Genomic DNA, 27,825 nt, shown 5'->3' with positions numbered 1-27,825 from the left:
GGTTAATTTTAATTTTAGAAGTAGGTCAGTGGGCGGCGCTTGGTTGCTGGGCGACGCGCGCAGGTTTAAAATTAATAAAAAAATATGAAAAAAATTTTTACAAGTGAAAAAAATTTAAAAATTGTGAGAGCGCGGCGATTTTGAAGCGGGTTTAATTAATTAACGGGCGGCGCCGTGGCACCTTGGGGGGGGGGCCGGGGGGAGCCGTGAGGTGGCGGAGGAGGAGGAGGATGAAGAGGATGCGGTCTCGCGAGAAGTCGCCATAGCGACGGCGGCGCTTGGCGGCGGGGATAGCGGGAGCCGCCGCTCCTGAGGCGACGGGAGCGGGACGGGGAGGCGGGATCGGCCGGGAGCAGCAGGCGGGATCATCCCGGGAGCGGGATCATTCCGGGAGCTGGCGGCGGGATCGCCCCGGGCTCCCCTGGGAGCGGGCTCCGCCGGGAGCGGGCTCCGGCCGCCGCTCTGCCGCTCTCTCCCGCTGCCCGCGCAGGTAAAGGCGCGCTGGGGAGGCGGCGGCCGCCGGCCCCCTCCCCTCGGCTGAGTCACGGCCGCGGTGGGCGAGAGGGTCGGGAGCCGTGACCCCCGGCTGGGCGTGGGACGGGCGGATGGAGGGGCGGGAGAGCTCCGGGGGACAGCTGAGGGCAGGGCGGGGGAGCCTCGACCCTCAGGAGAGGTTGGATAATTGCGTCTTGGAAAGCTGCAAAAGGAGGGAACGGCGGGTGTTGGCGCGGGCGGTGCTGGCCGAGGCTGCCCCGAGGGCTTGGTGTCTCCTTCTCCGTGCCCCGCGTTCCGCCGGCTGCTTTTCCTTCTTGGCATTCCTCCCATCCTGCTGTGGCATTCCTTCCCTTTCCTGCTCTGCCCCCATCCCTTCCCCTTGCCTTCCCTATCCCGCCCGCTAGCTTTCCTTCCCCGTGGCATTCCCCGTTCCCCCCGTCCCGCTCTCCTCCGCCGTTCCCGAGCCTCATCTCCGGGCCAGCAGCTCCGCTTGGGAATGCGAGGAGACGTGAGGCGCTTTGGCTTCTCCGAGCCCCCATAATTCCTGCTTAGAATTCCTGCTTAGAATTCCTGGTTATTGCCACATCTCTCCTAAAACTCCTGCTGGATTCCTTGGGACGGAGGGAATACGTGGGCTGGCAGTGGCTGGCAGTGATGGATGTACCTGTGGATGGCCCAGGGTGGGCGTTCAGCCTTTCGGCGGCATATACAGAGCCATTAAAATGCTTAAAAAATTATAATAAAGTTCTGGGTTTTGGAAGGAAATATAAGGTTTTCCCTTCCTGGCTATGTGTCAGCACAGGGGATCTCCAGTGCTCCAACCTCTGATGTTTCAGGCTTGATCTTAAAGGTCTTTTCCAACCTTAAGGATTCACTGTTCACAGCATCATTTTTTCTTCAAGTTGTCCATGTTCAGTTGGATAATGTGAAAACAGAATTCTTTTTAAACTCAGGTATTTTTTGGTGCTTATTTTTCCCCAGTAGTAATATTACTTCAGAACTTTTAGTGTTAGTGTCTTCCTCTTGAATTTTGGCTGCTTGTGTATGCATATATATTAATTATCCATACTTATATATGTATTTGTTTTCTTTTATTACAGTTATAACACATGGTTTTAATGCTCCATCTGAACAACTGAGATGAGACTGAAGACTTCCCTTTTAAAGGAGCCAAAACATATCCTTTGTCACAGAAAAAAACGTGGAACATCGTGTTCATTCTGAATAGACTCTTCCAGAAAATATTTTTTTGTTGTTGAAGTTTCAGTAAAATATTAGTAAATTGCAGATAGCTTTTTTTCCTGTTTTTCCTTTGTTCCCCTTGTCATTGACTGCAGCCTTTAAGGACAATGTTTTAAGAGATACTGAGCACTTATATATGATGTGGTGTGAATAAACCAACACTTTTGAATGAAAGTTGGATGTTTTGCACTTGTATTTTGCACTAAGACCCTTCATTAACCCATCATTTTAGCCATGTTTCCATAACTTTACATCATGATAAGAATTTTATTTTTATGAAATATTTTCATTTTATGAAATGAAAATTTGCTTCATTGGACTGAATCTTTACCAGCTCTTCTTGGTGCATAAGAGCAAAAAAAAAAAAAAGATTTTTTTTTTTAGTATTAAACATCTGCACAATCTTATCAAAATAATCTTCTTGTATTGTCCCTTCAGTTCTGAGGAGTCGAGATGGGGCATTTGATTATTTTTAATGGTTAAACTTTTCAGATTCCTTAACTGAAGGACACATAAGGACTTGGTGAGCTGTGTGGGCTGGACCACAGCTGATGAGCTGTTCTCCTGCAGCGATGACCACCAGATCATGAAATGGAACCCAGTGACCAGCGAGACCACTCGAGTGCTGAAGCTGCCAGATGATGTTTATCCCTTAGATCTGCACTGGTTTCCCAGAGGCATCGGTGGCAAGAAGCAATCCCAGGCTGAGAGCTTTGTTCTGACGAGCTCTGATGGTAAGGCAACTTAAAATATTTATAATAATAAAATGTAAAAATAATAAATTTTAAAAATATTTAAAATACTTATTGTTTCGTACCCTTGAGTGTTCATGTCAGTCAAATACAAGGCATTATTTGAGGAGCAAGAAGCTTTGAGGATTGGGATTTTTTTCTCTTCTCCCCAAAAAGATTTTTCCCTTGGGGTTTTTATTCCCCTTCTCCCCAAAAAGATTTTTCACCCAGCCAGATTTTTTTCCCTGCATGAGTTTTCCTGCCCCAGCTTACTCCTGCAATTTTCCTGCACCAGCCAAGTCCCCTGTGTGATAAGGATTCCTGCAAACTTGCTGAATCCAATGGAAAAGCAGCATAATGTCTTTGCAGGGTTGCATGAATTCCTAGTTGAACTGCAGATGTTTGAAATCAGAGCAAATGTAAATTTAGTCCCCTTGGGTTTTCTTCTGAAATGCATCTCTTGGGGGACATTGTTCTTTTTATTTCCTACTGACATTGGTCTTGTTGCTATTTTTTAACAAAAATGAAGAATATTTTTGGTTTTAACCTTCAAATTAAGGACAAATCATAAGTGATTTGACTTTTTTTTTCATTTTTTATTGACAATTTTATATTAGGTCAGCATTCAGGAGTCCATGGAAGTTAATGAACAAAACATACATATTTTATATTCTGTGTTTGGATAGGCTGAGAGTCTCCCACTGGAAATTCCTTCAAAACTGGGGAGTCATTTTCAGGTTGAGGACAGTTCTGTCTTTAGTACTTAATAAAAATAAAGGACCAGAGATTAAGCTGAATCCCTTCTACCTACACACCAGGCATTTGGCTAAAATTTTCTCCTTTTTTTGTGCAGTAAGTTGTAATTTGAAAATCTCTGTTCCTTCAGTTGAACAGAAATCCATGGAAATGGAGAAACCTCCCCATGGGAATGCTATGGAAAAATGCCATTTGACTGGCAGCAGTTGTGAATTCCCCTGGTGGAAAAGCCAAGAAGTTGCAGAAGTAAAGCTGTTATCCCTGAAAACTTGATCTCCCCTGTTCTGCAGAAGGATTAGGATACAGTTTTAAGTGATGATCATATTTTTTCCAGAGGAATTCTGGAAAGTTGATCCTGCTTTTACATGTAACCATGTTCTTCCCTGCTCAGCTACAATTTCCTCTGTTTCCCTCTTTGGAAGGGGCCTTGTGAGAGTAGTAGGAGCTGGTGGAGTGGCAGAGGATGCAAAAGATTGGGAAAATAGTGGAGTTTCCCCTGGATAACAGGATTTTATCTGATACTTTGACATTGCCCATTTTCCTGATATTTTGAGTTCACCAAATCCTTCAGTTCCTTCCCAGCTGCTTGAGCTTCCACTGGCATTTCATTTGTCTCTTATGAGCTGAGGAATTGCTCACAGAAATATTCAGGGATTTTGCTTAGATCAGTGGGAGCTGTTTTATGATATAAAATCCCATGGAATTCTGTGAATCCTGAAAAAAGTGATGGCTCTGAAGAGCTCAGCCCCTTCATGCTGAGTCCTGGAAGTGATGGCATGGGAATATTCCTCCTCCTGGGAGATTAAATTTAAGGATTCTCCAGTGAAAAAGGTCTTGGATACAGGTGGAACAAAGACACTGCATGGGAAAAGGTGCAGAAAATAAAAAATATATTTCTCAGAAAATAAAAGTTGTTTTTAATGTAAAAGCAGAAAAGGCCATTTTGGCAATTGACTTGGAGAAATTAACGTTGAATTCCTCTAAATCCAGCTTTTGCTTACACATGACACATGAAAATCACAGACCTGAGAGGTGTTTTATGCAGTAAGTGATACATCCATGAGATAAATTCTATTATATAATTACAAAATAACGGAATGCATTAAATGAACACCTTGGAAGTGTTGGGGGGAGCTTGGAGCAGCCTGGTCTGTGAAAGGTGTCCCTGCCCATTGGGATTTCAGATCCCTCCCAACCCCAACCAGTCTGGGATTCCATGGAATTTTAAATGATCTGTTCAAATAAACTGATTTATCCAAACCATAGTATTTTTTCAGTGTTAGAAGTCTTTTCCTTGGAAATCTTGCACTGGCAGAGATTTGGCTGGATGCTTGTGCCTAAAGTTCTGGTCACTCAGGAGCTCCCTTGCAGTGGCTCAGTCTGGCAGCTTAGATCAAATAATACAAAAAATAATTTGATTCTAAAGTACTTAATTTCAATTACTGGGCTGCTTATTTTTCCAAGCTCTCCATTGTCTGCTCTTTGCTCCAGTTTAAATTTGATCTTCCTGGATTTAAGCAGCATCCCTTATTTGGGAAGAAAAACTTCCTGATCCTTCTGTTGAAGTCATTACAAACTTTGGGGTTGGCTGCTGTGGAATTCCATCCCAGCTCCAGCATGGGAGCAGGAATAATTCTGATTTGAGCTCTGGAAAACAACTGGATGTTCTCTTTGTATTGTTGCTTTCTTGGTTTGTCTGTGTGTTCTCCACAGAAGGTACCAGCGTTGCTGTAATAATATATCATGTAATTAATAATGTAATAATAATGACATAATTAAGTAAATTATATACACTGTATCTTTTTTTTTAGGGAAATTCCACTTGATTTCCAAGCTAGGAAGAGTGGAGAAAAGTGTAGAAGCACATTTTGGAGCTGTCCTTGCAGGAAGGTGGAATTATGAGGGAACAGCCCTGGTTACAGGTGAGCATTCCTACGTTAATTAAATGCTTTGAAAACTTAAATAATAATGTGCTTTTTTGGTTTTGGTCTTATTTATCACAGAGGTTGTTATAACCTTGTTTACTAGGAGTTCATTTTGCACTATTTAATTAATGGATTTTAGCTTAGTGTTGTCCATTGTAATTAATAGATGTAGTAAAAAGATTTCTCTTTTTTCATTTAAGTCACGTAATCCAATTGAAAGTAAGTGTTTTAATAGCAGAGTGCTTAGATGGTTTTGTGGCTGTTCTGAACTTCAGACAGGAGAATATTTGATTTCTTTCTTTTCTGTCTGTTGCAAGAAAAAGTTGCTAAGTTGGTACACTTATATCCCTGCACATTTGGGGTTTTTTAAAAGGCTCATTGATCTTGAATATTCCTGTGCTTTATTCCTTAATTATCAGTAATTATTACCTACAGCCTGTTTATATTAGTGCTAGGGGAGTGAGCCCACAATTTCTTCATTTCTACCATTTTTTTGTCCCAAGTCTTTTGTTAATGAGTTACTTTTGGCATTTTTGTCCCAAATTCTGTCTGGGTTTTAGGGGAGCTGCTGAAATTGCCTGTGCTGGGCTCCTTGCTGGGGTTTCTGGTGGTGTCAGCCTCCTGCTGATGGAGCACAGCTGATTCCTCTGGCCAAGCTCCAGCTCAAGCCACAAGAACTGAAGATAATTTTGGATCTGCTCGTTTCCAGACTCTGAAATGCTGCTTCAAGGAACTCTGTCTGGCCTGTTCCTCTGAAATCCCAGAGGGATGGAAATATTGTTCTTTTTAGAGACAGCTTTGCCTCAGGAACTTCTCCAGAGACAAAGTCAAAATTGTCTTTTGAACCCATTTTTTTTTTTCTATGAGACTGCATGACACTGACACTTTTTGGGGAGTGTGGGAATTCATCACCACTTCCAGTTTATTCTGAGGAGATCAACTCCTCTTATACCACAGCTGTACTTGGAGCATGAGGAAAGAAATCATTGCTACTGCACCACTTCAAATATTTTTATGGTCATATTTCAACAGCATCAAACGTGCACAAATAAGATTTTTAATTTTGAGTGGGTTTTAAAAATATTTTTAAAACATTTAAAACAACATTGGCCAGATATAAAAACCTGAATTGTGGTAAATAAATTATATTTGAATGGAAGAATCCATTAATTTCTTTTTCCTCATTAATTGCATCTGGGAGGCCTAAACTGAAGGGCCAGAGCATTTTATAAATGACACCACACCAGGAATTGTGTGCTGTTAAAACAACCCTAACTGTGCTGTGTAGTGTTTAGCAATGAATTCTTCAATAAACAAACTGAGTTATTTGGTAACACACAGTTATGGTAGAAAATTGAAGCCATCCAGACAGAGTTATCTTCACTTGCCCCATTTATCAGCTGTGAAATCTCCAGCTGAATCCATCAAATCTGCTCCTGCTCCCCTGGGCCTTCTCAGACTCCTCTAAGCAGCTTCTGGGCCATTGAAGGAATCAAAAATACAGAATTTGGGTGCTTAAATAATGATGGATTTTCCCTTCCTAGGACCAGCTTCAGAAAAGAGGTCAGGGATTTTCAGGAAAGGAGGATTTCTTGATAATAACAAAAGAACCATCTTAAATATTTTTCCTTCCTATACTTCCTATTGCATGTTTGGAAGACTAAACAAAAGGAATTCACCTGTAAGAAAAGCTGGGTTTATTTTAACTCCAGTGTTTCCTGAGCAAATACAAATACATTTGTTAGGCTGAATATTGCATGGCATTTGCTGATTTCTGTGCTCATTTGCAGTTGGGGAAGATGGCCAAGTGAAAATCTGGTCTAAAAGTGGAATGCTGAGATCCACCTTGGCTCAGCAAGGTGAGTTCTTTGCTCAAAGCTCCATCAGAAATAGTTCATTTGGGTTATTCTGAAATATATCGAAATAACAGACCCTGAATATTGCAGTGATGGTTTCTTCAAGGGTGTTAAAGCCTTAATTAAACTTAAATGTAAATCAGAGTTGTATTTTAATAAGATTTTTTAAAAGTAGTTCATTTCTCAAAGTGCTGCAATATTTTTAGGCAGCAGTCTCATCCCACGCTGAGGATTTGGTGCCATTTCAGTGAAGATCCTCAGCTCAATTTTGTTTTTCAGACTTCATAGATGGAGCCTGTGTGACCTTGTGAAATTTTTGAAGAAACCACATGCACCTGGGCTTGGGTTAAATGTCAGGCCCTTATCTGTGTCTGAAACAAATGATCTGAATGCTTTCAACCTGGGGAAGGCACTTTAACCACAGCATTTCAGTTCTTTTAAGGAAGTTCATGTGCTCGTGCAATGTTTGTCAGGTAAAAAGATAAACCAACTGAACCAGAATTTTTAAAAAAAGTATTCAAACTGAAGCACACATTCTTTAACATTTCTCAGTTTATGTTGTCAGGTTTCTTATGCATTATTTTGCTTATTTGGGGTTTGAAAAAGCATATCAAGTAAATTCCATGCTGTCATTTGAAACATGAATCTTCATTGGTTTCTGCAAGTTTCTGGTGCAGTACAAAAGCACAGTTGAGTCCCCATGGAGTAACTGTCACCTTGTGTTTGTGTTTTCAACTTAAAATCGTGTGAGGCCCTGAAATCCTTTAAATTCAGAGTCAGAACCCCGCAGTCCCTGATGTAAGCATGGCCATAGCTGGGGTCAGGGCAGCATTCTGCAGGAAGGGTGCATCATGTTCAACCAATTTTTCCCTTCCTTTATTATAATAAGAACTGAAAAAATCCCCACTGCCAACATTCCTTTGCCTCATTCCACTCTTTGTGTTAGAAATAAATTTTCAGGCTGTATTTTGGGGTGATGATCCACGTGCTCTTCTGTCTTTGGCCTTTTTTCCTCCTCAGATTCCCTTAAATTCTTCCTTTTGTTCCTCCTTCTCCTTACACTGAGATGTTGAGTTTGGGCTTCCACTGATCCATTTTGCTGAGGAAATGGATTTCCATGAATTTCTTAGGGAACCCACAAGATTATCATGGAATCCTAGAATGGTTTGGGTTGGAAGGACCTTAAATCCCATTCCCTCCATGGCAGGAACACCTCCCTGTATCCCAAACCTGCCTTGGACATTTCCAGGGATCCTGGGTCACCCACAGCTGCTCTGGGAATTCCATGAATTCCTCCCCAGGGAGGAATTCATTCCTGTACCTATATTCTTTTGGAAACACCCTCCCAAGATCCAAAATTATTTAAATTAATGTTTCTCCTCCTGTGGCAATCCGAAAATCCCACACAAACTCTTGCAATTACCAAGTTGTGCTGTGGGATAAGCCAGACCTTCCTTCCTCAAATCCCAATTTTCTGCCTTTTTGCCTCCTTTTTTTCCCAGAATATTCCTGTTTCTCCCTGCAGTGGGGCTGCTCCTCTGGGTTTTCCAGGGTGTTGGCAGCATTTTCCCAAGGCAGCCCTTGTTAAGTGCAGGAGGAAATGAGTTAACTCAGCTCCTGCTGTTAAGCCCTGGAAATTGTGGTTAAGTCCTCAGCCATCATAAAAAAGGCAAACATTTGGTTTAAATAGAAAACTCTTCTGATTGTTAGATCAGCATTAGGAAAGGACAGGGAAAAAAAGGAGTTTATTTAGAATTTCTGCTCCAGCTGGGGACAGAATTTATGACATTTTCACCAGGAATTGCCAGGAGGAAAACAGCCAGGGCCACATTTATTTAATATATGTTGTGTTTCTGGGACTTGTCTGCTCTGATGGTTGACAAGTTTAAAAAGTCTGCCATAATTCTGGATTTTTAAGGAATAAAATTCCCTGAAAGAAAATCTATGAGCTACAGAAATCTTCAGGAGCAACGACACCAGGTCTCAGTTTGGAGGGTGACTATTTGGGAGCTCAAGTGGAGTTTAACCATAATAAAATCAGATTTTTGCACAGGGAGAAGTGGGGAGATACTGGATGATTTTAGGGCAGCTCAAACACTAAATTATCTAAATCTCATCAAAATATTCCCATACAAAAATATTCCTGAGTCATTTTTGGAACTAGAATTTAATGTGCCAAAATTGTCACTGAGAATTTTACCCTGTAAGAGCATTTTTAAGCCTTTTGGGGTTTTTTATTACCATAAAGTTACATTAAAAATGGTTTATTTGAACAATTTTAAATCAGTTGCTGAGTTTAATACTTGGAGAAGCTTTTTACTTAACTTTCTTAGTTTTATTTCAAGGAATCAAGTAGCAAAGTCCTTTGATTTTTCTTCAGAGACAAATCTTGTCAAATAATATGGAAAATATTTGCATGGTTGGCAAGTCTGACTTTTTTTAATTCTTCTTTTTTCCTTGGATGTTTTTCCATGTAATTTTTGCTTTATTCTGTTTTCAAAAAATCTAATTTGAAAACTGGAACATGATTTTAAAAGGGAACAGTCAGCTTTATTCCAGATACAAAATTCTGAGAGTTTCAGTCTAAGAAAGTTTCAGTTAATTGGGAAAAATCTGTCCAGCCTGTGGTCAGTTGGATTTATTGTCATTTATTTTAGAAGTTACTTGTGAATGAGATGTTTGTGCAGCAAAACAAAAATCTGTCTTAATTATGGTACCCAAAAATCGAAAAAAGAATAATTTAGGTGCAACACAAAACTTTTTCCACCCATTTTTGTGTCCAGCCTGATAATTTGGGGTGAAAAGATTGATTTTCTGATGTCTCTTGGTGAGTGTTATTTTGATTTTCTGTATTTCTGGAGTGACAGTTGGGACTCAGTTGTATCAGAGGATAAAATCTGAATATAGATATAAAATGCAGCTATTTCCTTTTGGTGTTCTGGACTTTTCTGCACTTAAAACCTTTCACTTGTAAAAGTTTTGTAAATTGATAGTTTGGTAAATGGCAGTAGATAAAGAGGCTTGAGAAAAATGTAAAGTATATTTGTATAATACAGTATTATCTACATAGATATTTCTTTAATATTAATCTATTTTATGCAGCAATTATGTATTATATGTTGTGCACTTAAATATAATTTTTAATATATGTAATTATATATTTTATTTATTATGTTATGTTGTATCTTACCATCAATATTATTTATTTTTATTATTATAAATAATTTTTATATGTTAAAAATAGAGTGTTTTTCCATGCCACAGGAACTCCAGTGTACTCAGTGTCCTGGGCCCCTGACTCTGACAAAGTTCTCTACACCTCAGGGCAGCAGCTGATTATTAAACCCCTCCAGCCAAATGCCAAAGTTCTGCAGGTACCATTAATAATCTGATTAATTAATAAGATTTATTTATAGAAATAAATACACAGAAGCCTTTTGCCTTTTCTCTTGTTGAGAAGCAGTTGTTGAATTTTAATTTTTCAGATTAAAAATTTTAATGGATTTTTAGATGAGGGATTTTAATGCAGATTTTTTTGTGCTTTGATTCTGCCTCGTTCAGGCTTTATTTAATTTATTTTTCTGTTAAATCATAAAATTGTTAAGATAGGAAAAAACCTCCAAGATCATCAAGTCCAACGAATGATTAATATTGAAAATAGGAGTTGTCAGAATTGCTGAACGGATTTTTTCCCTTTCAGTGGAAAGCCCACGATGGCCTGATTTTGAAAACTGACTGGAATTCAGTGAATGATCTGATCCTCTCTGCAGGGGAAGATTGCAGATATAAGGTGAGCTCTGGTTCCATTTTAACTCATGCCCAAAAACTTATTAGATATCCTGAAATTCCTGAATTTTACCCTGGAAGCTCAAAATGAAATGAAAAATCTTTCACTTTTCAAGAAAAAAAATGTGTCATTTATAAATACACCTCACTTGTGTAGTAAGATAAAATTACAAATCTTTTTTAAATACTGCAAGGTAAAAAATGGTAAAATGGGAGTGAAACAAAAAGAAAAATATGTACAAACACACAAGTGAATATTTGAATTAATAGAAGCTGACATATCAAATTAAAAGAGATAAAACTGCTGTTTTCTACTACAGGGAAATTAGTGAATCCCTCAGTCAATTTTGAATTGTATTAATATATATTTGGATGCAGGAAATATAATCATATAATCTGCATCCAAAATATAAAGCACCTTTTGAGTATCTTCCCTTAAATAAAAACTGATTTTTATATGTATCATGTGTTGGTTCTGTCATTTAATTGTGTAATGGCTGTGATAGAAAATTACAATTAAGAAATTTTAAAAATCCAATAAATTATTACATTGTTTTGTGGATTGATTTCCATTTAAAAAAATCTCTGCTTTTGGAAATTTGCAGGTTCTTTTGTAGACTTGGGGCAATTTACAGGATATAAAACTCAGGGGTGCAAAAGATTTTATACAGAATATTTTATCCAGAATTATGTGATATTTACCATGGCAAAAAGCAAGTCTGTTGCATTAAATAAACCAATACTAATTAAATAATTACATATACATGTGTGTGTGTGTGTATATACACACATATCTACATTTATTTCTATTTTTACATATTTTTATATATATATAGTTACACTTAATTAACTTGGGCAATTATTTCTGCAGTTTCTATGTCATGAGGGAAAATTATACTTCTGGAATAATAAAAGTACAACAAGTGTATTTATAAAATATAAGTGAGGAATAATATAGGTGATTTTTCCAGTTACACTTCATCATGAGGGAAAATGATAGTTCTGAAATGATAAATACAAAAAAAAATATAAAACAGAAGTGAGATATATATTAATTATATATAGTTAATATATATAATATCAATATATCTATCACAGGTGATTTTTAAAGTTACTGGAAGCATGAGGGGAAATTACACTACTGCAGTAAGAAAAATACAAAAAAATATATATATATAAACCAAAACCGAATCATAATATAGGGGATTTTTCAAATTACACTATAAAACATGAGGGAAAATGATACTTCTGGAGTAGGAAAAATACAAAATATATATATATAAAAGACAAAGGAGGGATTTATATTAATATATATATATATCTCATACAGGTGATTTTTCAAATTACACTGAAATCATGAGGGGAAATTACATTTCTGGAGTAACAACAATACAAAAAAATCTATATAAAACAAAAGCAAGATGTATATTAAATACCTGTATTATTTGTATATTTTTCTATAATTCTAAATATATATAAATATAAATATCTATAAATATATATATAAAATACAGGTGATTTTTTTCAAGTTACCCTGAAAACACGAGGGGAAATTACACCTCTGCAGTAACAAAAATTAAAAAAAAATACATATATATAAACCAAAAGTGAGCTGTAATATAGTGATTTTTCAAATTCCACCAAAACATGAGGGGAAATGATTCTTCTGGAATAATGCCAGTGGTGCCATGGATGGAAATGGGAATTTTGCTGCAGGTTTGGGACAGTTTTGGCCGTGTGCTGTACAATTCCCAGCCCCACGAGTATCCCATCACTGCCATTGCCTGGGCTCTGGATGGAGAATTATTTGCTGTGGGATCTTTCAACACTTTACGTCTCTGTGATAAAACTGGGGTGAGTAAAACTCTGCTGATTATTTTATATCGATAAAAAATAAATATAATAAAAATATTTTTAATTTTTTAATATTTTATTTTAATTTTTTAAAAATTATTTAACATTATTTTCCGGAGTACAACTCTGCAAATTTATTTTATATATATGGAAAAAATTATTAAATATAATTAAAAGAGAAAATTCCACAGTAAAACTGTGGAAATTGTCCAAATTTATTGATAATACAGCAAATATTCCTCAGGATGTCAGTGTACAGGTGGGTGTTTCATTAGCAAAAAATGCTTGTGATTGTTAGCACCTTTTTGCTGACCAGAATATTTTATTTTTAATAATATTTTGCTTTTTGGGACATGAAATTTTTACCTGAAAACCACAGAGTTCACAAGCATCTCTTATGGTCATAACTAATCATAAATTGCTATTTTTAAGCACACAAAAACCTGATAGAAAAGGAAGTGGAAGAACCCTTTATTATTATATTATTATATTATAAGCACTTTTACTATTTAATCTTTTTTTTCCCTTGAAGGTTTACTCCTGACTCATTATTTTTATAGGGTTTTTTGCAGCTTTGTCTCCAATTAAAATCAATTTAATGCAGTTTCACCTCCCTTCCTTGGGAGCACAGATTGTCCTCATTGTCTTTGGCCTTCCAGTGGTTCTGAAGATTTTTGCTCAGATTTTTGTAGCAAATTTTGATTATTTGGGACTTTGTTGTCCTGTTTTCTTGTGTTTATTGCTCTTTTTGGGAAAAAATTGCTGTGGTGTTTTGGGTGTGTTCAGTCAAACCATGAATTTGGAGTGTGAATTTCAAATATTTTAAATTCATGAAGAGGAACCTTTAAAGATTATTTGAGAAAAGGTATGAGGTTAAAAGTATAAGGTTACAATAATAGGTTATAAGGTTGTAATAAGGTTATAAAAGGTATAAGGTTAAAATTAAAGATTATTTGAGAAAAGTTATAAGGATAAAATCTGAATTTTCCTATTTCACCTTCTGTAGTGATTCTGATTACACTGATTTTCACTGACAGTGTATAAATAGAATTTAATTCCAAATTTGTCAGTAAAATTGAATTACAATTATCTTGAAGGAAAAGTTCTCAAATGCAGTTTTCTTTTGCGAGGTGTCAATTTGCTGATTTAAAAATGATTCATTTTGATATCTACAGATCTGTCATTTAATTTACTGTTAAGTCTGGCTCAGACTCCTGCGAGCTAAAAAGCAATGTTTTAATCAGCCTTTAATGCTGAACAGGTCATTGGGGATTTTAATGCAGACAGGTTTATTTCTTGTAGAAAATTAAGATTATTTTGCCTGAGTTTATTAGGACTTCATTATTTATTTATTTATTATTATTATTATTTTATACCTGACTTTATTAAGAGTTTATTTTTTTATTTTTATTTTTTATTATTATTTTATACCTGAGTTTATTATTTATTAAGAGCTTATTACTCATCTCTTAAACACAAAGGAGCAGTAGCTGCTGCCAGCTGTCTGTGTGTGTTGAGCAGGTTTTATTCACCTCAGATTCAGAGTTTTGGATGTAAACGATGGCCCTGGATGGAAATATTGCCTGGAGGAGTGGCTGGGATGAGGGAAATCAGGGAGGGATTCCCATGGAGCCTGAAGGGAAGCAGAGCTGCCTTTTCCTGCTCAGCACAGACACTTTTATTGTGCCTGATGGAATGGAGCTGCTCTGGCCAATTGCTCCCCAGGGAGCCATCAGGACAATAAATATTTATCATTAACTCCTCTCCAGCATATGTGTTCACTTTGGGGCATAATTCAATTAAATTCTTGCACTCAGTGCTCTTTATTCTCATTTTTTCCTACCTCCCTGAGATGTCAAGTAGCTTCATGGTAAAGACCAAAGTTACAAATTTAATATGAATATTTTAAATTGTATTTCTTCAATTAAAAATCAGGAAAAGAAATTATGTATTTATATATAAAATAAATTATTATGGTTGTCCTACAGGCAAGTTGTGTTCCCAAGGCCTTGGGAGTGTAGAGGGATCAGTGATAAAAAGTAGTAAAAATGAAACAATGGTCAAATTAATCATTTTAATTAGTAAATAGGGGCAATCAACTTATGTTTAAATAATGTTGAATATATTTCTGCGTCTTCTGCTGTTGAGTATATTTCTGCATCTTCTGCTGTGCCCCTTTTGGGATAATTTCATGTGCCCAAAAGTCAGCCCAATGTTTACATTTCACTTCAATCACATGATTTTTATTCTTGATTTCCTCTGTAAGACTTCAAATCTATTTGGATATGCAGGTAGTTCTTCAATTACTACAAAATTACTGCTCCTTAACAATATTCTATTACATAAAGAGGAAATAACGGAGATTTGCTTCTTGTTTTAAAATCTGCTTGAATATCTTCCTAAAATTCCCCAAAAAGATTCTTTAATTCTTATTTGTCATCCATTTTCAGGGAAACAGCTCTTTGGAGATTCAGGATGATTTGTGTTTCTGATATGCAGGAAATTTTTAAAAATGTCTTGGTCTGGAAATTCTAATTTTTGACATTTTTTTAATAAGGATCTAAACTTCAGAGGAGTCTCATGGATAAGGCTGAGAGAATTAAGAATTAAGGTATTTGCTGGAGGAAATTTTTAATTAATCCTTCATTTGGACAGTAACAGAGTGGAGAAAATGTAATTATTTCTTTAGCACCTTAATTTTATGTAGTGATTGCCTGGATTTATGAATGAGAACACACTTGGAATAAATCATGAGTACAAAACTGGTACCTGATGTACTTCAAGCAACGTGACTTCTTAATTTTTGCTTTACCTGCTGATTTTTCTTTTATTTATTTTCCAGACTGACTTAAACATCCAATGCCAACTCAACAAAAACTTCATTTCTTATCGCTGCTTGAAAAATCCCAACCCTGCAAACGTATTTCTGACAAGAAATGCTTTCTAAAAGTACAGAGTAACTGAAATTATTATTTTTTTCTTGTTTTCAGTGGTCTTATGCCCTGGAGAAGCCCAACACTGGCAGCATTTTTGCCATTTCCTGGTCCATCGATGGCACCCAGCTGGCAGGAGCCTGTGGGAATGGCCAGGTCATCTTTGCCCACGTGGTGGAGCAGCACTGGGAGTGGCAAAACTTCCAAATTACCTTAATTAAGAGAAGAACCATGAAGGTAAAATCCACTTCCAAATTACCTTAATTAAGAGAAGAACCATGAAGGTAAAATCCCCTCAGAGCTGGGCAGCCGCATCACAGAGTTCGTTTTAATGCAAAATGGGAATTTTGGATGGAATTTGTGTTCCCAGGCATTGACTCACAAGGTTTCTTCTCTGGGATAATCAGGATTTCCATCCTTCCACAGTTTCCAAAGTACACATTTGGGGCTTTTCAGCGTCGAGTTCCTAAATTCCTAACGAGACCCTTCAATGGGTTTTTGTTTTTTCATTTTCATGTTGGGTTTGGAGTTGGGAAGAGTTGGAGCAGCAGCAGGGCTGGATTTGGGGTTGGGGCCGTGGGTGGGTGCTGTGAGTCAGTGTCTGGGAACACACAGCACAAATCAGCTCAAAATTCCCAATTTTTCCCCTCATTCCCAGACATCGACTCGTTCCAGATGCGCTTGGGAATGATCTCCATGGGATTTGAATTCTCTTTTTCAATATGCAAAGACTGAGGAAGTGTAGCTAGCCCTGACTCATTTTTAATTTTCATTCCTTTACAGTGATTTTATTCCTATATGGTATGTAGGAAAATCCTACCAAATCCTACCAAAAACTTGCAGATGGATTTTTTTTTTCCCTGAGTATTACAATGGCAAAGTTAATTAGTGATGCTGTGGTGGGCACAGCAATTAACATATCCTTGGAAATGGTTTCCAGGCTCTTGGAATAATTGAGGTCAGTCCATGCTTTGCAGTTGGTGCATAATGGAGAACATCAGAAGGAAGTTACCACCCTCAGAACGGTGACATTTTCCAAAAAACCCCAAACCCCACCAAAAAACCAGGAAACTTTTTTATTTAAGGCCCCCCCTTGGATTTTTAGCTCCCTAAAATCTCTGAGCTGAAAAATCTCTGTGGATTTCAGGCAAATTCTGATTTTCATGAGCAAATTTTAAGCAGAATAACAAAACCACAGCCTGCTCACCCAGCCTGTCTCCTGAATTTCCTGTGCTTCCAGCTGTGGAATCATAAAAATTCCAGAGCTCTGCAGCATCTCCATCCCAATGCTGGATATTGCTGGATTGTTTGGATGAGATGTTTATTTAAATAGCACCAAAATTTATTTAAATAACAATGAAATAAACATTGACGTGTTCATTTCAAATAATCAATTTATCAACAGCTGAACAGCCTTAAAATGGGAATTTTCAGACCTCCTCTGGTTAAAAATATAACCAAACTTAAAAAAAAATCATAATTACATTATCTATTTAATTAACTAAACCTTACACCATTATATTAAAAAAAACTTTAAAAATAAGCATATAAATATATATATTAATTATAATGATATTTATACCTTATCCAACAAATTTAACAAAACAATCAAAACAATATTCAGAGTTCAAACACTCCTCCATCTCAAAGTATTTTCTCAGCAGGAAAATTTCATGAATGGATTTGAATTTCAGCTCTTTTGTTTCTCTCAGGTGCACAATGTCATCAACGACGCCGTGGATTTGTTGGAATTCAGGGACAGGGTCATCAAAGCCTCCCTGAATTATGGATATTTGGTGGTCTCCACTTCCCTGCAGTGCTATGTGTTCTCGTGAGTCCAGCAAATTCCTCTTCCTCACATTGTTTGGAAAAGAGTAGCAGAAACTCGATTGGAAGCATGAGGGTTCATTTCTTTTTAATTTCTTTTTATTTATTTATTTTTTAAATGTTATTTTTAATTAATTGAATTATTCAGTGAAATGTCTACTCAGCGAATGTTAGTGCAGATCGTGGTAAAAGAGTCAGAAATATTTAAAATATTTTAGAAATAAAATAATCTATATAAATATAATTTTGCTAGTCTTTCCCTGCAGTGTTATGTGTTTTTGTGAGTAAAAGAAATTCCTCTTTCTCTCATTGTTTGGAAAAGAGTGGCAGAAACTTCATTGGAAGCACAAGAATTAATTTACTTTTAATTGTTTTTTTATTTATTTCAAATTAGTTGAAATATTCAATGAAATATCTGCTCAGTGAGCACTAGTGCAGACCACTGTAAAAGAGTCAGAAATATTTAAAATATTTTAGAAATAAAATAATCCATATAAACACAATTTTGCTATTTTTTCCTTGCAGTGTTACATATTTTTTATATATTTTAATGCTGATTTTTTATATTTGCAGGACAAGGAACTGGAACACTCCATTGATTTTTGACCTGAAGGAAGGAACTGTGAGTTTGATTCTCCAAGCAGAAAGGTACCTGACTTCTTAAAAGGCTCATTATGGACAGAATGTAAGAAATACATAAATAGAATTATTTGTTGTATGTATAAAAAATAAATCTATCTATTTGTTATATTATCTCTGTTAGAAATAAATATATCTATTTATTATATTTATAATAAATTTATTTATTATATGCATATATATATATATATATATAAGGAACAAAATAAGCTCAAATTGAAATATCAGAAATAAGCAAAAAATATCCAGCTAAAATCATAAATATTTGACTAATAAATACTTCTCCTGGAAAAAAGAATACATTAAAAAACCAAACTTTTCCATACAGAACTTCAGAATATCTTGAAAATGTAAAGCTTAGAAATGATGGAAGCTGGAAGAACAGTTGCAGGACATTAAACAATGACTTTCCCATTGTGGAAAATACCATTTTTTATATTATTTACTGATTTTCTTCTTTGTTTTTGGGGGTTTTTCCTTTTTCTTCTTTTAGGCATTTTCTTCTTGTGGATGGTGGAGGACTTTATTTATATTCCTATGAAGGCAGATTGATTTCCTCTCCAAAGTACCCAGGCATGAGGACAGACATTTTAAATGCCCTGACAGTGTCCCTGAGCAATGACACCCTGGCAGTGAAGGACAAGGCTGATGAGAAGGGTAAATCCTGCTTTAGTTAGCACAAAAATACAGATATTTACTATAAAAATGAATTCAAGTTATGGGTCTTGCTTAAAATTCATGAAAAAACTTCAAGAGAATGGTTTGGCTCTGAATTTCTGGTTGATCCATGGAATACTTACAGAAAATAATTGAATAAGTTTTAACTCCCTGATGGGATTTTTCAATTTTCTCTCTTTCTAAACATTCCGAGTGATGAAAATGTTGGTGAAGGTTGAGTCAATCTGATAATGGAAATGAGGATTTATTTAATTTATGGATTTATGTAAATTATGGATTTAATTATTATATGGATTTATCACAATTTGCTGTCATTTCTGGAAAGCCCCATTTGAGACAGGAAATGAAAAATAGGGATAGGAAGTAAAAATTCAGTTTTTTCTAAGATTATTTTTCACCACCATGTGAAAATCTCTGGTAAAACTCACATGGAATATTTTATCCACTTGCACTAAATTACACTCAGAAAAGAATGGAATCACTGGAAAAATCCATTAAGAACTTCTGCTTTTATTAATAAAGTATATCATTATTTTTCTTCAGTTATCTACATCTTTGAAGCTTTATCTGGGAAGCCACTGGGTGATGGAAAACCTCTGACCCACAAGGTAAAGTGAAGGCTTTAATGTCTTTATTTCCCCCAGAAATTAAGAATCACTAATGGTTTTCCTCAATAATGGCACTAAAAACACATTAAAGGATTTAAAATCTTAATAGAAAGGAGCTTTTCAGCTGACTCTTAATGCTTTGTGTTGTCTTCAGAATTGTTTTAATCTTCGTGAAATTCAGTTTATAAAATCACAGGATTGTGGAATGGGTTGGGTTGGAAAGGACTTTAAAATAATCTTAATTTTAACCCCATGGAATGATTTATTCCCCAAAGAAATCACGCACAAAATGTTTTTCCAACCCAGTTTATCCAAGAATTTTGCTGCCTTGTTTTTAGGAAAAAAATCAATTTGAATGTCCAAATATAAAATCTCTGAAATAAAAATCAGAGATTCTCTTTTATCTTTCCAGACAGAGATTGTGGAGATTGCTTTGGACCAGAAAGGACTGACAAGTGAGAGAAAAATAGCTTTTATTGATAAGAACAGAGATCTTTTCATCACCTCAGTGAAAAGGTTTGGGAAAGAGCAGAAAATTGTCAAAATAGGTGAGAAAAATTCAAATTGGTCTTTGGGAAGATGCTGGGAGGGAAATAAATTTGTATTTAATGCAAGAGACAAGATTTTGCTTAATTAATAGTAAAATTTAATTTGGAAAAAAAAAACTTTGGCTTTTATATGATAGAGGTAGAAACAATTTCAGTAAATTTTATCTAAATTCTATTGATTTTTCTATCATTTCCATCCAAAGCAGCTTTTAAAATGCTACAAATTTGGGGTTAAAACCTTAAAAAAGCAACAAAAAATGCTGAATAACCACCCTGTTATAATTCCCTTTATTTTGAAGTTTCTCCTGGAAATGTCTTCTGTATTTCTTTATTTATTTTTTCATTTATTATCATTATTTGTTGTCTGTAAATGAAGGGACAATGGTGCAGAGCTTGGCCTGGAATGACAGCTGCAACATCCTCTGTGGGATTCAGGATTCCAGGTTCACAGTCTGGTATTATCCCAACACTGTCTACGTGGATAAAGACCTTCTCCCAAAAACCCTCTATGAAAAAGATGCCAGGTAAGAAATCCTTTTTAATCCAAATATGGTTTATTTTAACTATTCCCCTCCTTTCTTAACAAATTGTACTCGGGAGAAGTAAAAGCTGGCCTTGCAGCTTGGAAAATTCTCCTGTTTCTTGCTTGGGAAATGAAGAAAAAGGGGTTTATAAGGAAAATTATAAAGTTTGGGGTTGAAACAATGATGCAGGGTTGGAAAGCAGAGCAGTATCTTGAAGTAAAAGCAAAATTTGATTTTTTTCTCAGAAAATTTTACCTCAGGTTTTGTAAAAAAACCCAGAAAAGATTTATTCTCATGACATCGGCTGTTAGAAGTAGCAAAATACCAAGTCACAAATAATCGATCTTAAATCATTTTCCTATAAAAACACCTAAATATTAACTTTTTCTCTTTTCTGTGAGCAGTGAGTTCAGCAAGAGCCCTCAGATCGTGAGTTTTGTGGGGAACCAGGTGACCATCAGGAGGGCAGACGGGTCCCTGGTGCACCTGCACATCTCCCCGTACCCCGCCATCCTCCACGGCCACGTCAGCTCCTCCCGCTGGCAGGACGGCCTCAGGCTCTGCAGGTTTGTCAAGGTACGCCTCATTTTTGGCAATACTCACAACCATTTTCATGGTTTTGTGTGTTCTTCAGTAGTAATCGCTCCATATCAAATGGTACAGGTAATTTCCAGCCAGTTGCTCCCACTGGCAGGATGGCCTCAGGCTCTGCAGGTTTATCAAGGTACAATACCAACCTGGTTTTTGGCAATACTCACAACCATTTTCATGGTTTTGGGTGTTCCTCAGTAGTGATCTCTCCATATCAAATGGTACAGCTCATTTCCAGCCTGCTTTGTCACTCTTTTTGTCACTCGTGGAAAATGAGGTGGTTTCCTTAATTCCATGATGTCATAATTCCTTAAGTTCCATGATAAATAATAATTCTTGTTTTTAGCCACACCAGAATCCAGCTGGATTGAACACAGGTGCTCACAGAGCTCAGTTCTAAACTTAAGGTTTTTTAAAGTTTTTAAACTTAAGGTCTGGGCCTTAATATAACCTTAGACCTATAAAACCTTAAACCTTTAAGGTCTGGGCCTTAATGTAACCAATGAAAAGTGACATTTCCACAATTACTTGTTAATTTCCATATTTTATTTCACTTCTTTTTATTTTTTTCCCTTTCCATTGCTTTCTTTTGTATTTATTTAGACAACAGCAACAGATGAGGTGAGTTGTGGTAGTTTATAAAACAACAAAATCCCTTCAAACCTTCCTCCCCATTTATTCCTAGAAAAGTTTAGTACCTTAAATGTGTATTTCAGATATTTGTGTAACCAATTATTAAATTAGTGCACATCCAGATGTTTTGGGTTGCATAAGTAGAATTAATTGTAACAGAATCTGTATTTGCAGTGTCCCCATCACCTGATTTAAGCATCCAGGTCAGGATATTTTGATTCTGGCAGTCCAGGTAGAAGGAAGAAAGTATTTCCAATCAGGAATAACAAAATGAGTCATTTTTTGAGGAGGAAAAAAGCAGCAAGAAACAACTTGGAACCATAAAAAAAAATTCATCTCCTGAATCATTTCAGGCTGAGCTTTCAGCATTTTATCACCTGATTTTCTAAATAAAAGGGAAGTGGGAACAGAATGTGACAAAGATTTTAGGAGCATTTGATTCTCTGAACAATCTTAATTTTCCCAAATTCTGGGCTTCCTGCAGGAGGGTTTTTCCTGATGGAAAAGTCACTTGGGAAATAAGGGAATGTGTTTAGAACACCCTCAGTGCAGCTGCTCATTGTGATTTCAATCAAGAGTGATCCTTCTAAAACCTTCACAGTGCAAAGTCCTTATTTCCAGATTTGTTATTTAACACACTCAACAAAATTCTCCTTCATTCCTGGACCAGCAAGTCCAAAATTACATTTTTCCTGTCTGAATAGAGTTTTAGATGTTGTAGCTTAAACTATATTAAAATATGGTTTATTAGTGTGTCTTTGTCATAATGCTGTCACTTGAAAATCCATCAAAATATCATTTAGGATCTTCCTAAATTCTGAGCTCAAGGAGTTTCCTCAAGGTTGTATAAAATACCCCAAAAAACCCTCACAGAAACAGTAGAAGTAATAATAATAATAATAATAATAATAATAATAATAATAATAATAATAATAATAATGTTTTAAAGTAATATATACAAATATAAATATAGAAAAATAAAGTCTATAAATGTATACATTTGTTTATAAATTTATGAATAAAATATAAATATATAAAGTTATATAAAATAATAATAAAAAGGTGTAATATTGTTATTATTACCATGAAGTTTTTCTAATTCCTAGTTCTGAAAAATAATTAACCATTTCCTAATAAGAGACTTCAGAGCACAGTGGCATAAATGACACACAGAGAATTGTAATATTACACATAATTTTTAGGCCTTGTGTAGTTGCTTTGAGGAGTCATTTGCAGCATGGTAATGAACATTTGGAGGTTTCCAAGTTGTTTTTATTTTGGATTTCAGGACCAGACCCTGTGGGCTTGTTTGGCTGCCATGGCAGTGGCCAGCAAGGACATGAGCACAGCTGAGATTGCCTATGCAGCCATCGGCGAGGTAAGCAGATGGAATTCGATGCCAGTGAAGCCCTTGCAGAGGCAGGCTGCTGAGTGACTGTCCTTGTGTCCCCTCGTGAGCAGATTGACAAGGTGCAGTACATCAATTCCATCAAGGAGCTGCCCTCCAAGGAGTCCAGGCTGGCTCACATGCTGCTCTTCAGTGGCAACTGCCAGGAGGCTGAAACCCTCCTGCTGCAGGCTGGCCTGGTTTACCAAGCCATCCAAATCAACATTAACCTTTACAACTGGGAAAGGTAGGAGTTGTTTGCCATTACAATACGTTTTCCTAATTATTTCCATCAGTTGTTTTATTGCTGACTCATTTTTTATCTTTTGATCACCCACGACTTCAAAAAAAGCTAATTAGATCATAGCCAAAAAAAACCCCAGCATTTTTGTATTTAGAAAATACAAATATTTGGTGATAAAAGCCCAAAATATTCCTGGAAACATTTTGAAATAACATTTTGCTTTCTCATCACTGCTAGCACAGAGGAGCCTTCAGTGATGGCCCAGACTGGCTGTGGAATTTGGGCTGCTTGGAAATGTCTTGCTGCTAAAAATAAAATTGTGGCTACCCAGACTCCCAGCATTGTGTAGGTGGAGAAAATATGAATTAAGGCTGAGAAAACAAAGGAGGAATTTCTCATTTAAACAAAACCCCCACGTTTTCTGACAAAATCCTCTGAGTTGTTTACTCCTAATTTCTCTGCTGTTCTATTGATATATTCAGGCAAAAGGTTGATTTTCCCCCACAAATCTGTAATTTTGTTTTGTTATGAAGCTGTGTCAGGGGAGGTTTGAGCTGGATATTAGGAAAAGAATATTCTTTTATTCTGTCATCTAAAAACTCTCTGTAGATCAAATATCAGTGCTCTTAAGCCATTGGGAAGAAACCAAGGGTGAGTAATGAATTAAATTAATCCAGTGTCTGACCTTTTCCACCTACACAATAAATATTCTATAGAATATATCATGAATGTGTATTATGAGTGTTCAGAACCTATTTCTGACTAGAAAAAAGTTATTAAACATTATTATTTTGGTGCTAAACTCTGAAATATTCTGCATTTCCTTGAAATAAAAAGCCTCCTGGGCTCAAATTAATGATGTGATGCGGTTGTCGGTGGGAATAACTGTTGAGTTTTTTCCATCACTGGCTACTTTGAACCTCCTGGTGCTGATGTGGGGTTGGATTTGGGATCTCTGCCCTCAGCCTCAGGGTTTCTGGGTGATTGTGGTGGTGCCAGAGCATTTCCCCAGCCCTTTGCTGCTCTCTTGCAGAGCCCTGGAGCTGGCAGTGAAGCACAGGACGCACGTGGACACGGTCCTGGCTTACAGACAGAAATTCTTGGAGGATTTTGGGAAAAAAGAAACCAACCAAAGGTTTTTGCAGTATGCAGAAGGGGTAAGTGTCCCTCAGGGTTGTCCCTGCTGGAGGGTGGGGTGGGTTTGCAGCTCTGGTCTCCTTCTGGGGTTCAAAAGTGAACAGAAATGTGGAAATTTTACAGGTTTTGGCCTAATACTGGACCCAGGAATAGCTGGGCATGGCTTTCATTTGAAGATTCACAATATATATATTTAATACCTGGTAAGGATCACACAAGTGAAGGCACAGTTGTTTTCTATAATCAGGGAGTTGAACTTCACCATGGCTCAACGAGGCTCTCAAATATTTCCAGCATTTTTTCCTGGCATTTTATGGATAGAAACAGTAACAAACTTTGAAGGAATCTGGATATTTATGAACCTCAAACCATTCTGATTTAAAATACGATCAACAATTCAATATTCATTTATTGGAAACCCTCTGCATCCCCAGGAAATCAATTTATTAGTGTTTCACACATCCTGAGGGCTGAGGGCACATCCTGAAATTCAGCAGCTGGATCTTGCATTCCACTGGAATATTTCCACACAGGAGAGCCACAATTCCCTCCTGTCTTTCCTGCTTTTCCCCTCCTTGTTCCTCAGCATTCTGAGGGAGAAACGATCCCAAAAAACCTTTCCTTTGTGTGGAATCCCTTTATCCCCTGCAGCTGAAGGCTCAGGGAACGCCTGGGCTGGGAATTCACATCCTTCCATGGGCACTTGGAAGAAAGCTGGATTTCTAATGGAAGGCATTAGCTTTTAGCACTTTAAGGAGTCTCATTTCCTAAACAAAATCATCCCCTAATGAACCATTCCACAGTAATTTACCTGGAACATAAAGCACAGATTCCAGGCATTTTTATCCTGCAGCATTTCCAGCTCTGTGTGTTCTGTAAAACCCCTTACAGAGCAAAAATCACAGAAATTCCCTCATGCTTCTGATGGACATTGGAGATAATCCTGATTTTCTAAAAATCCTGGAGGAAGCTGTAGATTCCACCAGGATTCCCAAGGAATTCCACCTTGGCAGTGACAAGGTGTGAGCAGGATGATTTTTCAGCTTGCTCAGTCTTGAAATTTAGAGATTTTGAAGCTTCCTAAAATTTGATTTGGAAATTTGGAGATTTTCTTGAAATTTGAATTTCTCACTCGGGAGGTTTCTGGAGGGAAAAAGTCCTTTTCCACATCCAGGTGCTGGAGGTCTCTGCTGGATCTGTGAATAGGAGGGATCCACATAATGTGAATTTTAAGCTGTAATTAAATTTTACATGGAACCTGTCAGACTCATAAAGCAGAATCAGAAAGAAATTGAAAAGAAAAGCAAGATTTTGTGCTGCTGTTCCTTCTCAGGGGTAAAAAAAGGTCTCAGTTTCCCTCTCACAACCTAAAACCTCTTCAGGCTTAAATAAGGAGTTTTTCCCTCTCTTTTCTGCAGGCAGGCAGGATCTAAAATTGTGCTTATTTTACATATCAGGATCTCAATACTTACACATATCCTGAGAATCCTGGGCCCAGTCAGTGCCTCCAGAACTGAGGTTTTATTGTTACATTTTCACCTGAGAATGGGGGTGTTTAATTGTTTAATTTCACTTTCCCTCTTAGAGAATCTCCCCTGTTATTCCATTGCCTAATTCCAGAGGAAAATTCCCTGTGCAGCCCTTGAAATTCTTCTCCCATCCCACCTTTGCCAGTGTTAATTCTCCAGCAATAAACTGAGCTGCACAATGACAGTTTTGGACGTGTTTTTATGGCCATCAAATGCACCATGATCCATTTTTGTATCCTTATCAAGCATTTTTTGGGGAAGAAACAACTTTTCTGCCCCCATTTGTGCTGGGGTGTTGTGCTGTGGGTATTGCCTGGGGTTTCACTGACACAAACACAGGCAGAAAATGCCAATTCTCTGCAGCTGGAGAAATGCCAGGGTTAAAACTGAACCATTTATTGATGCACAAGGGCAGTTTGAAGCAGGAATCTGATTGCTGGTGGAGCAGATAACTGGTTTAATATCCTATCAGCTCTTGGAGGAGACATCACTCCTCAATTAATGGTGCAGGGCTGAATTTTCAGTAACAGGACACTGATGTCATGCTATTGAATTAGAAGCAGGTTATTTTTGTTTTATTGGTTTTATTTCCAGACACAATGAGATTTATTAAAATAGCTCAGCCTTGGTTTGTTTTAAAGGTGAAGCTCAGTTAGAAGCTCAGCTGTGCCTTCAGATCTTCCATGAGTTTGGGTGCCCAACACCTGATAATTGTATTTTTAAATGGAATAACTGACCTGGCTCTCTCTGATGTTGAGCTCTGTGTGTTTCATTTTTCTCTTCTTGCAGCTGGAAGTGGATTGGAATAAAATCAAAGCCAAAATCGAGATGGAAATTGCTAAAGAGAGGGAACGAGCAGCAGCCAGTGCTGCAGGGAGGAGCAGTGTGACTGTGCAGCAGTAATTCACATTGTGGGCACCTTCAAAGTGCTGCTTCAAGATTTGGTACTGCTTTGTTGTAAAAAAAAGCCACAGCAAACATTTTGTGGGTCACAGGAGTGGGAATTTCTGTGGATTTGAATCCTTGGGTGACACACAGGATTAATTATTTCCTTTCATTTTCAGCTGGGTTTATGTTCTGGTGCCAGTGCTGACTACATGAACGAGAAAAAAGGGAATTAACTGTTCCTCTCTCAGTGATTTTAAATTTTCATTGCCATTAATATTCTTTAACCTGGGTTACCTCTACTGAAATCACAATTTAAGCACCAAGTCTGCAGCCTCAGGGACCTCTCCAGACTTGTTTCAATTGCCCTAAAACAAACTGAGCAAACTGGAAATGCTGAAAATGCAAAAAAAAAAGGAGCCTGAGCCTCTCAAGTACAAATACTTCCCTCACAGTTGTGGGAATACATATTTGTTAGTGAGTTCTTTAATAAATGATTTCAGATAATTTCAGCAACTCAGGTTTGTCACTGAGCAAAACATTCAGCAGTAAAAGAATTTTTTTTGTTCTAAAATACTTTGGAATCTACTTTCAGGGTTATTGGAAGTAACAAACAGCATTTGTAGCATTTGATGTGTAAAATTGACAAGAATATTTAAAATAAGAGAATATTTCATGTCTTTTTTCTGCCCAAAGCACTTGATTTGTAAATATTTTTTTTAATTTCTGTTATTTCATCGAGATACATTTCTCTTTGTTTCACACCCACAGCTGGCTGCATTCTCTTCATGTTATAAATATATTACCAGTTTATTCATCACTGACAAGGTTTATTATGTATCTTTCAAATGTTACCAGCAAAATGTTAAATATCTGTACATACAGCAAATTTGTAAATCATTGTGTGACCCTTTCTTGCACAGTTCATCAATTTCTTAATAAAACCAAATCAAAGTGGAGGTTTTTAAGGTGTTATTTTTTAAGGTATCATTTTTAAGGTATCTGAGAGCTGCTGCA

General features: G+C 36.9%; 1 protein-coding gene across 2 annotated transcripts; it reads left to right on the top strand.

Moving 5' to 3' along the window:
• Positions 1 to 272: 272 nt before the first annotated feature.
• Positions 273 to 27,767, top strand: IFT80 (intraflagellar transport 80). 2 transcript variants are annotated; one of them, XM_030954075.1, is made up of 20 exons: positions 273 to 490; positions 1,596 to 1,672; positions 2,250 to 2,471; positions 5,036 to 5,146; positions 6,940 to 7,008; positions 10,270 to 10,379; positions 10,706 to 10,795; positions 12,508 to 12,645; positions 15,636 to 15,815; positions 17,291 to 17,409; positions 17,979 to 18,053; positions 18,538 to 18,701; positions 19,266 to 19,330; positions 19,743 to 19,878; positions 20,255 to 20,402; positions 20,807 to 20,978; positions 22,915 to 23,004; positions 23,088 to 23,260; positions 24,291 to 24,414; positions 26,713 to 27,767. In XM_030954075.1, exons 2-20 carry the CDS (start codon positions 1,636 to 1,638, stop codon positions 26,824 to 26,826), a joined length of 2,337 nt encoding a protein of 778 aa, XP_030809935.1. In that variant the 5' UTR covers positions 273 to 490; positions 1,596 to 1,635; the 3' UTR covers positions 26,827 to 27,767. The 2 variants fall into 2 exon arrangements, with proteins under 2 accessions (XP_030809935.1, XP_030809936.1); XM_030954076.1 differs by lacking the exon at positions 273 to 490 and adding an exon at positions 1,412 to 1,448.
• Positions 27,768 to 27,825: the final 58 nt, after the last annotated feature.

Source organism: Camarhynchus parvulus, chromosome 9 (genome assembly GCF_901933205.1).
Source record: "Camarhynchus parvulus chromosome 9, STF_HiC, whole genome shotgun sequence".
Classification (NCBI taxonomy): domain Eukaryota; kingdom Metazoa; phylum Chordata; class Aves; order Passeriformes; family Thraupidae; genus Camarhynchus; species Camarhynchus parvulus.
The sequence above is the reverse complement of the archived record's forward strand: the minus strand, read 5'-3'. Positions and strand labels throughout refer to the sequence as shown.

Excerpts from the sequence above, each read along its gene's own strand:
- IFT80 (XM_030954075.1), top strand. The coding sequence starts at position 1,636 with ATGAGACTGAAGACTTCCCTTTTAAAGGAGCCAAAAC. Across the intron at positions 12,646-15,635 it reads GTCTCTGTGATAAAACTGGG|TGGTCTTATGCCCTGGAGAA; the intron begins GTGAGTAAAACT and ends TCTTGTTTTCAG. Across the intron at positions 19,879-20,254 it reads GCAGAAAATTGTCAAAATAG|GGACAATGGTGCAGAGCTTG; the intron begins GTGAGAAAAATT and ends CTGTAAATGAAG.